Here is a 12174-nt window from a genome sequence, read left to right on the forward strand (position 1 = left end):
ATCCTAACTCTTAGGCCGAACCAAGAGTGCATTTAACATCTTATCATATGATTTAAACTAACCCACACTTTCACCAAATCCTAGGCATCAGCCGTAACATTACACCAGCGGTAGTATTTTTACTTTGGAAATTCACAATAATTGTAACTCAATTCTGTACTCCACTCTCCACCTTCTTTTCCGTTAGGTTTGGACAGGAATTATTTCTATAGTTCGTTTGCTACAAAAATTTGAGAAACCCCGTTATATTATGTCTATCGAGGAATAGAATTCCTATTAAAATAAACAATTAAAATTTAAAAAAGAAAACACAAACAATTCCAATAAATCCTTTATTTAGAAAAGCCGCAGATATTGTCCACATAACTTGAATTACCTCTTTCTTTGTGTAGACATGGTATTTGCATAGTATTCAAATAGAGCTGTAGCTATATGGGAATGTGCAAAATGCAGGCAAGTGTCTTAACAATACAATAAGATTCATCTTCAAACTTTAATTTGCATTACCTCTATTATACTACAACACATTGTAACATAATACACATATCTAAGCAATTTTTAAAACGGTATGTATCTAGTTATTCAATAATAGTCATTGTTTAAGAAATATTAATAGGCCATTTTATGGTAAGATTATATAGCAGAATGTTAACAGTAATTTACAAGAACAGTAAAATGTTTAAAAATACTTCTTACAAACTAGAAATAGTACAGAGTTTACAGGAGCTTTTTATTAATTAGAAATGATAAACAAAGACTGCCCTCAACATTTCTTTATAGTCAAACCAGACACAATTTGGAAATCTTTGAAGGGCCACTGGTAGTCCTAGTTTTTTAATGTACTCTATTTTTTAATCTTCTAGATAAACGTTGGTAAGGTAAGATATTGATCAGTGGATATGAATTTAAAGACTACCTCTTCATTTCTATTAAAACATATATTACATCAATTCAAAATTTTTAAATCTATTTGTAATTAACATTTACAAAAACATTGAGAGCTCTAATTTATTACAACATATACACACTTTCATATGTTACACATATACAACAATAATAAAGAGATCAATAGCATTTTTGTTTATTTTTTAGTCAAAATATCCATACTATTAATTTTTATAAAGTACACCTTTGAATAAGCAAAAGTTCTGTTGCATAAAAGATAACACTCAAACAATATCAAATATTGTAGGAGTGTCAGCAGTATGTTATTTCTTTTTTTTCTGCTCATACTCTATTGCTCGCACTTCAGAGATAATTTGCCGCTCCCTTGTCAGAATTCCATCTAACTGGTCTGTGAATGCATCAAAAGAGAACTTTGTCTCAAACCTTTTCCTACCAGCTTCACCTAGCTTCTCCACTAATTCTGGTGCCCATATAAGCCTACACATTGCCCTACCAAAGGATTCACTAGTTGGTTCACACAAATAACCTGTAACATCATTCACTATGGTCTCTGTAGGACCACCACTATTGACTGCTATCACTGGCTTTTTGTAATACATTGCCTCTAAGGGGACAATACCAAAATGCTCATTAGATGGAGTATAAATTAATGCTCTACAATGATAAAGCAATGAGACTTTTTCTGCATCACTTGGAGATTTCATGAATGTGACTTTATCTTCAATATCTAATTCAGCAACCAGATCTGTCAATTCAATATAATGCTCCATGTTCTCTAAGTTAATGGGATCAAACCCACCAGCCATTATTAAATGTACCCTATTCCAATCGGAATCACTTAATACATGTTTTAAATGATCTAATGCCTTTAAAGCCAATTGCAGATTCTTCTTTCTCTCATATCTATTTATTGACAGGAATATGAACTTATCTAAACCCACTGGTACAACTTCTTTCAATGGCTTTGGTACAGTAGTGTTAAAGTAATCAGTATTGATAGATGGGTAACATATATCAGGCATATCTTTAATGTTTTGAAATGCATCCTGGTACACTCTAGCTGTGTATTTGCTATTCACAAGAACTTTGTCAGCTCTAGCCGTGGTAAGTTCTTCTAACCAATTTAGTGGAGCTCGATATATTTTTTTCAAGAACCCTCCTTCCGAGGTCAAAAGTTTGTCTGGATGGTGGCAATAGAAAACTATTCTAAATGGTCCTCTGGCCATTTTGAGAAATGGTATACATAGTGATATGAGGTCACAGAATATAAGAGTTGGTTCTTCTACTGGTATGACGTACCACGCCAAATAAACTGCAGCATATACCATACGGACATAAGCACATGCCGCTTTAAACTTTCCAAAAATAGAACGAGGAATCCAATCGCCCACAACAGTTACTGGAAACGTACCGTTCCTAGTCTCTGCAAAACAATGAGTTGGGTCGTGATGATTGGTATAGAACGCGACTTCGTGTCCTTTGCTTTTGAAGGCCAATGCGGCATCCAACACGAGACGTTCAGCTCCACCTATACCTAAGTCCGGATGTAGAAATATTATTTTCACCATTTTTACAAAACCAAAGAAGAAATAGATTGAATATCTATAAAACACACTGATCCTTAAAAATTATATTTTAATAAATACAGCATTACAAAACAAATGTCACTAGTTACATTGACATTGACAGTAGTTTTATATGACAATTGGCAACGAACAGCCATATTTGGCAGTGAAATAAAATTCGTTTTGTAAAGTATTTTTAAGGTGCAAAAAATTAAATAAACAATAACGATGCAAATTCCAGCACCTAGATTTAATTTATCTCCTATGAACTCAAATCAGTATATTTTATTTTGTATGAACTGCTCCAAATAAATCTAGTTAAGTACACCATGATAATGTAATAAAAAACATACTTAAATCATGCCTTTTAAGACACAGACAAAATCTTAATTAATTGCCTCTAAGGTTTTTTCATATATTGTCCATGTATCTTTTATAAAACATCTTTATTATATCTAATAAAAAAACTTAAAAGGTAAAGTGTGTCATAATGGTTTTAATTTTCAAGAAATCATACATCAACATTTTACACAAATACATATCATCATCATCATCACCAGCTCACTATATGTCCCCACCAAGGGGCTCGGAGCCTACACTAAGTATGGAGCGACTAGGCCATAGTCAACCACGCTGGCCAAGTGCGGGTTGGTTGACTTCACTCATATCGTTGATTGCAGTTGAGTGCAGGTTGCATCACGATGTTTTCCTTCACCGTAAGAACGTCGGGTAAATTATGTCCAATTGAAATTCGAAAATGACATTGGTATATGGTGGGATTCGAACTCAAGACCTTTAGATTACAAGTCAAGTGCTTAAACCACTGAGCCACCGACGTTCCTTACATATATGTGCTATTAATTGTGCAAAGATATAGGTCATAAACTATTGGTGGTTGATCACAAATTCTTTTCAAACATTACACTAAAATTAAATTATAAAATTGATTTAAAAGCTGAAACTATCTTGTCTTTACTTAGAGCTCATCTCTTCTCTCTATTTTGACAAGATCCACATGGAATGTAAGTGTTGCTGACTTTGGAATTTTCGGCGGTGACCCATTTGCTCCATAAGCTAACTCTGGTGGAATTACTAATTTTCTCTGTTCCCCTTCACACATGCCAATCAGACCCTGATCCCAGCCCTTGATTACTTGCCCTGAACCTAGAGTAAAAGTCAATGGATTTCCACGAGGTAAAGAACTGTCAAATTCTGTACCATCCTCCAATGTGCCCTGAAATATATAAAGATTTTTTAGGAATAATGTAGATAAACACCAACTTTTACATGTATCGATATAATGTAAAATTAAAACATTTTTTTATTAATTGCTCAGCTCAAACATAAAAACAACTTAAAATGTATTATTGTTTTAGTTTAAAACCAGGATATAAATTATTTTAACTTAGGAAATACTAAAAGCATAATTTATAAAATTTGCTTAGAAAAGTGAAAATATATCTATGGTAAAATAAGATACGTACTGTATAATGCATGTGTAATAAATCGCCTTTTCTGCTCTTAATTGGACACTCTGACGGTCTCTTTTTTACTCCTATTTGCAACTTTTTTGATGAACTACCGATAACAACCTCAGTGACAAATCCCATGAAAATTAACACGAAAAGGAGTATTTTGCAAACATTGGCTATTGCAGTCTTCATTGTAAAACTTTTACTTTTTGTACGTTATTACTTCAATTCAAACTTTCTGCGTAAAATCTGGATGTAGCAACGCGGAACGCTGATATGAAAATGACAACAGTGACACTGACACAACCACAGACTTATAGTTTGTGACATTGTGACACGACGTTTTGGTTTTGTCAATAAACATTGAAAGCTGTAAAAAATCAAGGAATGCAAAATTTTCACGTATGAACATACTTAAATTTTTCAGGTCCTGAAATGACAAATCAGCTTTTTCACTTTGTAAAGCACATGAAAATTATATCTTAAAGTGCGATAATAATCTGCTCACATAAAAACCAATATATTTGTTTTGACCTAAAGCAAATGTCAAATATGCTGATAACTGTCTTTGGTGACATATTGTGTCGAGCCCCCGGATTGTAAATAAATAAACAATAGCAGTAAAGTAAACAATTTTGGGAGGTAAAATGTCTAAAAATCTGTTTTATCGTAAATTTCTTTTAAATAGAGTGTCTGCTACTAAGGATGTAATTGACTATTTAGAAAATTTATTAGCAAGAGATGAAGAGTCCCTCAACCATTCGTTTCATAAAGTTATGGTTAGTGTATTCATTCATTTAACAAAATTGTTGTGTCCTGCGATTTATCGGTTGAAAATGTCTGTTATGTGTATAATTTCATAATTTTTATATGCCGTATCCGATAACCTGTATCAATTTGGACAACTAGACTAAGACACTATGATTATTTATGTAAATATCAGTTGGATCTTTATTATTCTGTTGTCTAGGTCCACAACTGGTTAGAAGATGATGTACAACTCTACAACACAATCAATGAATACTACAATGTTTTATTTGTTCCTGTTGATTATGTTTCAAAACAAAATATCAGTTCCTTTTACACAAGCAGTCTTAGTTTCGTGACGAAAATTGTCAAGATGGATTTCATATTTCCATACAGACGAAATATGTTCAATATTGACATACTATTTAATGATAAGTCATCATCAGAATGCTTTGAGAGTAGAACTACAATAGAGGAGATTGTCTCATCAGTTGTAAGCAATAGATTTAATAATAAAATGGAATTAGATTTGTCAAATTTCTGTAATGATCCAGGTTTGTATTAAAGATATTTTTTGCTTAATATTTTTCTCCTAAGTTCATATAATATGTCTTTTATATTTTTTCAGAATTTGCCAAAAGAAAAATAAATTTTTACAAAATAGATCTACTAGCAAATTTTAAAATACTCATGCTAAGAATGGGACGGGATGCAAAAATACTGAACTTGAGCAATAATCAATTAAAGTAAGATACATTTGTGATTAATTAATTATTAAATACTTTATATCAAGTAAATAATAATTAAATAAATGTAAATTTGTTATGAATGTGGAGGGTACAAAGGTAGAGGTAGAACTATAAAGAGATGATTGGATTGTGTGAAAGGTGACATGATCAAGAAAGGGGTGATGACGGAGATGAAGGATGATAGAATGATTTAAAGGATGAAAACCCCGAGCACAGATCCTATGGGAGTAGAATAAGGTAGGAGAAATGATGATCAAGTGTAAAGCAATTATTTGTTTATTTAAATCCTGAGTCATAAATAATATTATGTAACTTTTTTCAGTCAAGTACCATTAGAAATATTGAATTTCTTTACTAGAGGAGACATGATTGGGCTCAATTTAAGTAATAACAATGTAAGTTATTCTTTAACACCACCTTGATTTTATCTTTAGTGTAAATACTACATGCCCTTCTGCCAAGCAAGAACAGTAATATTTTAATTTGCACATTATTTAAAATTTACAGAGTATTGCATTCTACATCGGTCACCATGCCATGGAAAAAGGCCTGCTTAAGTTGTAGTTACACTAATCATTCTGTGTTCAAAATACTGTTAATTATTCAATTATGTATTTAAGTTTTATTCTACATTTCAGATTCCATCAGTTCGAGAACAGTTTAGAGTGGGAAGTAAAGTAGAGTACCTGTGGTTAGAAGGAAATCCATTGTGTGAAGTGTTGGAACCAAATGTATATATTAAAAAGATTCTGATGAAATTTCCTAGGCTATTGGAATTAGTAAGTAATAAATTAGCTTGTAAAGTCGGTTTAATGTCCATACTTTTACATGTCACAACCAAACATGTAGATTTATTGTATATCTCTACTGCTTGTTCTGTGCTTTCTCTTGCACGTTAAGTTCAGATGGTCTGAAGTCATGCTTTTTCTTGCGTTAGTGTTCACAGACTTGTAACAAGTTAACACGTCAAAAAAAGGACTAATTAAAAATATAGCATATTGCAATGGGTATAAAATCTATGACTTTGAAGAGTAAATAAATTTAAATGTCTTTTTTTGTACCACATCATTGTAATAAATTTTCTATTGCTCTAGGATGGAGTGAGAATAAATCAATATGGTGTTATTTACCCTATTTTCAAACACTTCGTAGTAACAGCGCAAAAGAAATCCAAAATGGTGGTCGAAAAATTTGTAACAATGTATTTTAATCATTACGACTCAATGCCACGTACGAAGATTAATATGTTTTATGATATGAATGCTGTTTTAACTATCTCCACTGATTTCTTTGGTGAGTTTTTAATTTTACAATAGAGCAATGCATTTTTTACTAACAATAGGTAGCGAATACTGATCATAATAATACTATACTATCTTACTAATGATAAATACGAGTACAGATGGATGGATGTTTGTTCTAGGATATCTCTTAAACAGCATAACGGACCTTGGTGAAATTTGGCCCATATGTAGAACATAATCTGGAAGTACACACAGGCTACTCACTTTTGTTTTTTTTTTAAAGAAATCGCGGCTACAAGCCAGTTAATTATTATTTAATAGCCCTTTCCCATGCTTTAAAAAAATAATTGGAGAATGATTCCTTTGATGTCCATGGATGCTGAAGATCACCTTGGTGTACCCCCAGTCATTCTGTCTTTTCTCAATGAAGACAGTGCCTGCACTACACTATTATTTGATCAAATTTTACCACATTCATAGTTAATAAAATTTACTACAGATAGTGAAGACCTGGCAATGCCACACTATGCTAAATGTGTGCGTAACATTATGCATCCTATGAAAAGGGCAAGAACAGAAAACAATAAATGTATATTTAAAACCAGGAATAATATAACCAAGTTATTTGAACAATTTCCTGAATCTACACATGATGTAAACACATTCAATGTTGATGTTTTGAAACATGATGTAAGTTCACCCTATGTGCCTATATTTTTCTATAAGAACTCAAGTCAGTGGTTCTAAAAGTGTTAACATTATTTAACCTTTATAATCTTATTTATAATCTTTACTTTTTTTATAATATAAGGTGGCAAATGAGCAAGCGGCCACCTGAGTCCACCGAAATGGAAAGCGACCGCTGCCCATATACATCCGCAATTGGAGATGCGTTGGCTACCCTTAATCGACGGAGGAGGAGACGCACATAAAGAGGACATTTCCCCTTCATATGCGTCTCCTTACCGTCAATTCCATTTTTTCTCTTAAGAAAAGGATAGAAAGGGACTGAAATTACACCACACTCATCAGACGAAACGCGGAATTGCTTTCACTTCACGCCTGTTTTCGTGGTCGTGGTATTACACTGGGCGAGCCGGCCCATTTGTGCGCAGATGTTTAAGCGGGCTCTACCACTTACTACTTACTAATGTAAATGATAAAGATTTGATGGGTGGATGTTTTTAGCATTAATGGCTGAATGAATCTGAACTTTAGGATAGATGAAGATAATCTGAAGGAACACATAGCCTAAATGCTTTTGTTTTTCTTTAGTTCCATGTGGACGATTGCGAGTGAAAGCTAGTTATTGATTAAAATTATTATTTACAGAGTGGACAGATGATTTTAGTTTTAGATGGAATCTTTAAAGAACACAATGCAGTCTTAGATATCTATAAAGATAATCACACAGGAGATGCAGACAATAAGAAAAATATCTCTGAAAACTATTTGCAATTCAGAAGAACATTTATTTTTAATATACATACTGCAAATGGCATATCTTTGTACCACATTACTAATGAAATGTTCAGCATATCATTAGCAGATAGGGAAAGAAAGGAGAATAGTTTTAAGGTAAATTAGTACTTGAATTGAAAAACAGTATGCTATATAATAAGTTATGAAAAGTTTTGGAGATGTGGAAATGGTACTTAAGAGTAAAAATAACAGTCATATAGTGGAAAAAAAATGTTGTGGGTCGCTTTAAATACTTTTTTTACATTTCAGTTTCCTATAAGAAAAATGAATGACTATAGCCTCATAAATCCTGATAAAACTGAAAAGAAGTCAATTAGTAAAGCATTCAAACATCTAACCACATTGAAAAAGTCTGAAATCGATAGGTAAGTTCACTTTCTATTATATTATTCAGTCTTGTAAGAATTGTTTATAATTGGACTAGGGATATTATAAGTGAATGATTATTTTTATTTTTAGTGAAATTGTAAAATGATCAAATAGCAGATGTCACTAAAGATTTCAAATGTATTAAATAGCATTTGTGAAAAACTTAAAGATTTACATGTATTTTTTTTAATTTTGCTTTTTTATTGATAAGGATCTAAACACATTTTTTATAAGTATTTTTTATTTTTATCAGACGACTAAAGGCTCACAATTGGAACATAAGTCTCGCCTTAAAGGAGGTGATCGAAGACTTGAGAAATAATAAGGTGTCTAGTGAACATATGGAGGAAGATAACAGTTTTTCTGATGTATCATCAGAATTGGATTAAACAAATAAAGGATTTAAAAAAAAATTAATACATATTATAAATGCGAAAGTTCAGATGAATGGATATTTGTTAGTTTATAGCCTAAACTGCTGAATGGAACTAGATGAAAATTGGCATAGATGTAGAGGATAATCTGAAAGAACACAATCCACTTGCTTTTGTTTATCATTAATTCTACGCGGATGGAGTCGCAAGCGAAAGCTAGTAACAAATATTATCTTGGTACTACTATAAAGCTATATACCTTCAGTTTTAATTGTACCAACTGCACAATAGAAACTGAAGATGTGAGTCAGGATTTATAAATACAAAAGTTTCAATTGATCTATTTTTTTTGTATATTTTAAAAATTACACTTATTACACACTTTTAAAATTACACTATTACCCTTCTTTATAAAATTATTTTGTCAGATAATTGTATTATTATTATTGTAAGTTAAGAATTGCTGAACTGCTCTGAAGCGTGAAGTGGACGCAGTTCCGCGTTTCGTCTAATGGGTGTGGTGGCAAAGGCCCAATATTAGTTTCTTTCCCGTCCCACCTTTTTCTTATAAGAAAAGAAACATGAGAAAGTGGATTTGATGGTGGAGGAGACATATAGGAAGGAGAAATAAAATAGTAAAACATTATCAAACCCTCACTTAAAATGTGAATATGAAAAAAACTACATATTATAAATTTTAGAAAACAAATCTTTTATTTATTTACAATTACCCATACCTTAAATTCACTAGCTACATCATATGTCAGTATTTTTTACTATTTTTTCTTATAAGTGCCATCCTTTGTTTGTGTGCCTCGGTGATGGCTGCTCGTTTGTAAGGTCGGAGCTCGTCGTTACCAAAACCAGGTATCCACATGTTCCATTGGCGTTCTGCAACATAAAAATCTTACTACTATATACTAAAATTAAATGGATGGATGTTAGTGTGCCAGCTAAACAGATTTCAATGAAATTTGTCAATAACATAGAGCATTTTCTGGAACAAAACAGTCTAGTTACTATAATTTTTTAATTGCAGTCATGTACGAAAGTATGTAATTTACAAATAAATTGAAAACTTAATAAACACATATAAGTCTAAGATTAGCAATATATTTAGATTCTAGCTTAACTTTACCTTAGCATAAACAGAAAAAAAAACAGTTCATTGTTGAGTCGTAAAAGATTTTTTGTTTTTTTACATCCTACACAATTTAATTTACATAATTACTGTTTTACTTAATATATCATGAAAACAATTTAAAAATATATTAATGTAGTGTGAAATATCCATACCTAATAGTAATTGGACATCTCTAACATCAACCACGGGAACATGTCTATGTTTAGCAAATAAAGAAGATGATCCAACTGATGTGTCAATGAAGTCATCAGCCAATTGTAACAACAAATCCTCTACTTCATCATCTAATTGTACTGTTGGGTCAACTTCCCTCACTAAATCATAAAGACGAGGTTTAGTTAATAACTGAAACAATGTAATTCATAATGTTATAGCTGAAAATTATATGTTGAATATTGTAGAATACATTTGTTGTAAAATAAAATCTATACTTATATTGTAAAGAGGAACGATTTGTATTTTTGTATGTATTGAAATAATTCAAAAACTACTATGCTGTTTTAAAAAAACCTTGCACCATTATAAAGCTATGTAACCAATGAGTTACATAGACTACATTTTTACTTGTGTTAAATAAAGATAACTGTACTATTGGAGAGGAAAGAGCGTATTTTTGTTTTTGTTGTATTCTTTAGTAATTTAAAAGCTATGTTATTAGTGACCAACATAGGCTATGTTTTTTTACTATTTTATAATTCTACGGGGACAAAGTCGCGAACAACAGCTAGTATAGATTGGATACGGCTTGTTATAGACAATGAAGAAAAAAGGATAGAACAAAGCATTAAAATATCACTATTATGGTTTGTATATTGGCCAAAAAAGTTACGAAGCATTTAAGTAATATAAAAATAACTAGAACAAATGAGGAATTTTTGCAAGTTGTGCTTAATCAAAAAACAAGTAAAACAAATTCTTAATAGACTTAAGTCGTGCTCAAAGTTTATTATTTGAATTAACAAAAGAACTTACTGTTGATAGTTGGTCCACGCCACCTTGCATGACTTTCCCGCTAACTTGTGATTGCGTTGCCATCGGACTGTGTTGTGAAGGTGAATTTTGAACCGACGCTGCTTGTATTTGAGGGCTTTGAAGAGGGTTGTTAACGTATTGGATGGCACTTTGTTGATTCAAATTCCCTATAGAAGGCATGCTTGAACTTGAGCCAATCGAATTACTTGACATACTTTTCCTACACGCGTATGAAATAAAACTTCCTGCTATCTTAACATTAAAACTAAATATATGTATTCAATTGCTATGATTTGAAACAAATACCCCATGTGATGAAATATTTACAAATTAGGAAAATTATTGAAGTTTCAACTTAAGACGTCATCCTGGCATTCATTTTTAACCACAGATTACACAGTCACAGAGCATTGTAAACTTATCTATGGTTTTCACTAAAAAAAAGCTAAGCATATACCGACACTGAATACGCATTATGCATGTATTTTTCATTTTTATAAATTAAACTAGCTTTCACACGCGACTGCGTCCGCATGGATTTAAAAAAACACAAGTGAGTCTGAAAGCCTGCGGTCTTCCAGACTATTCTCCTTGGTTTAGGCTACAAACTAACAAACATCCATACATCGGTCTAAATTTTCACATTCATAATATTAATTTAAATCAAATTAGTGTTGAGACTGTAGAAATTTCTTCAAAAGGCACGATTCTGAATGATCGATGATTTCTAAAGACCGCAATATACCCATATTCATAATACTCCTTTGAAGATTATAACCATTTTTTAAAATTTGGCCTGTGGAAATAGAACGTGGATGGTTAAAAAAGCAGATCGAAGTAGAAGTATAGAAGGGGATGAATTCAGATATGACCACTGATACTAATAGACGTATGGAAGACCTGTATGTACTAAGTAGAGTGGACCTTCCATAGGAACAAGTTCAGGTTGACAATTTGTTGTACTTAAAAGCTTGTAGGTAAATATTTCACATTAATGAGCGTAATTTTTGACAGACTTTCCAAAAGAAGAAGGTACTCAATTCGTCTGTATGTTTTTTTTTATGGATAAAGACTAAGAATCAAGCCAAGTCTTTGTCTATACTAATATTATAAAGATGAAAGATTTGTATTTTTTTGTATTGAAAAACTC

General features: G+C 31.8%; 4 protein-coding genes across 4 annotated transcripts; 1 reads left to right on the top strand and 3 right to left on the bottom strand.

The window, feature by feature from the left end:
* Nucleotides 1–317: 317 nt before the first annotated feature.
* Nucleotides 318–2839, bottom strand: LOC106104083 (alpha-1,3/1,6-mannosyltransferase ALG2). The gene has a single exon (XM_013284021.1). The coding sequence runs from the start codon at nucleotides 2472–2474 to the stop codon at nucleotides 1209–1211; it is 1266 nt and encodes a 421-aa protein (XP_013139475.1). The 5' UTR covers nucleotides 2475–2839; the 3' UTR covers nucleotides 318–1208.
* Nucleotides 2840–3231: 392 nt separating this feature from the next.
* Nucleotides 3232–4247, bottom strand: LOC106104308 (peptidyl-prolyl cis-trans isomerase FKBP2). Its single transcript, XM_013284320.1, has 2 exons — nucleotides 3956–4247; nucleotides 3232–3705 (listed from the first exon to the last, which is right to left on the bottom strand). Exons 1-2 carry the CDS (start codon nucleotides 4133–4135, stop codon nucleotides 3448–3450), a joined length of 438 nt encoding a protein of 145 aa, XP_013139774.1. The 5' UTR covers nucleotides 4136–4247; the 3' UTR covers nucleotides 3232–3447.
* Nucleotides 4248–4467: 220 nt separating this feature from the next.
* LOC106104307 (nuclear RNA export factor 1-like) lies at nucleotides 4468–8992 on the top strand. Its single transcript, XM_013284319.1, has 10 exons — nucleotides 4468–4722; nucleotides 4914–5244; nucleotides 5319–5436; nucleotides 5762–5834; nucleotides 6078–6218; nucleotides 6534–6732; nucleotides 7183–7373; nucleotides 8016–8261; nucleotides 8415–8530; nucleotides 8788–8992. The coding sequence occupies exons 1-10, from the start codon at nucleotides 4591–4593 to the stop codon at nucleotides 8921–8923; spliced, it is 1683 nt and encodes a 560-aa protein (XP_013139773.1). The 5' UTR covers nucleotides 4468–4590; the 3' UTR covers nucleotides 8924–8992.
* A 604-nt stretch (nucleotides 8993–9596) lies between these two features.
* LOC106104115 (transcription initiation factor TFIID subunit 12) lies at nucleotides 9597–11415 on the bottom strand. The gene is made up of 3 exons (XM_013284066.1): nucleotides 11025–11415; nucleotides 10205–10397; nucleotides 9597–9799 (listed from the first exon to the last, which is right to left on the bottom strand). The coding sequence occupies exons 1-3, from the start codon at nucleotides 11235–11237 to the stop codon at nucleotides 9672–9674; spliced, it is 534 nt and encodes a 177-aa protein (XP_013139520.1). The 5' UTR covers nucleotides 11238–11415; the 3' UTR covers nucleotides 9597–9671.
* Between the last annotated feature and the right edge of the window lie 759 nt (nucleotides 11416–12174).

Source organism: Papilio polytes, unplaced genomic scaffold (genome assembly GCF_000836215.1).
Source record: "Papilio polytes unplaced genomic scaffold, Ppol_1.0 DF823691.1, whole genome shotgun sequence".
In the NCBI taxonomy this organism is placed as follows: domain Eukaryota; kingdom Metazoa; phylum Arthropoda; class Insecta; order Lepidoptera; family Papilionidae; genus Papilio; species Papilio polytes.

Excerpts from the sequence above, each read along its gene's own strand:
- LOC106104083 (XM_013284021.1), bottom strand. The coding sequence starts at position 2,474 with ATGGTGAAAATAATATTTCTACATCCGGACTTAGGTATAGGTGGAGCT.
- LOC106104308 (XM_013284320.1), bottom strand. The coding sequence starts at position 4,135 with ATGAAGACTGCAATAGCCAATGTTTGCAAAATACTCCTTTTCGTGTTA. Across the intron at positions 3,706-3,955 it reads TATTACACATGCATTATACA|GGCACATTGGAGGATGGTAC; the intron begins GTACGTATCTTA and ends TATATATTTCAG.
- LOC106104307 (XM_013284319.1), top strand. The coding sequence starts at position 4,591 with ATGTCTAAAAATCTGTTTTATCGTAAATTTCTTTTAAATAGAGTGTCT. Across the intron at positions 6,733-7,182 it reads TATCTCCACTGATTTCTTTG|ATAGTGAAGACCTGGCAATG; the intron begins GTGAGTTTTTAA and ends AATTTACTACAG. Across the intron at positions 8,531-8,787 it reads AAAAAGTCTGAAATCGATAG|ACGACTAAAGGCTCACAATT; the intron begins GTAAGTTCACTT and ends TATTTTTATCAG.
- LOC106104115 (XM_013284066.1), bottom strand. The coding sequence starts at position 11,237 with ATGTCAAGTAATTCGATTGGCTCAAGTTCAAGCATGCCTTCTATAGGG. Across the intron at positions 10,398-11,024 it reads GCGTGGACCAACTATCAACA|TTATTAACTAAACCTCGTCT; the intron begins GTAAGTTCTTTT and ends ACATTGTTTCAG. Across the intron at positions 9,800-10,204 it reads AGATGTCCAATTACTATTAG|AACGCCAATGGAACATGTGG; the intron begins GTATGGATATTT and ends TTTATGTTGCAG.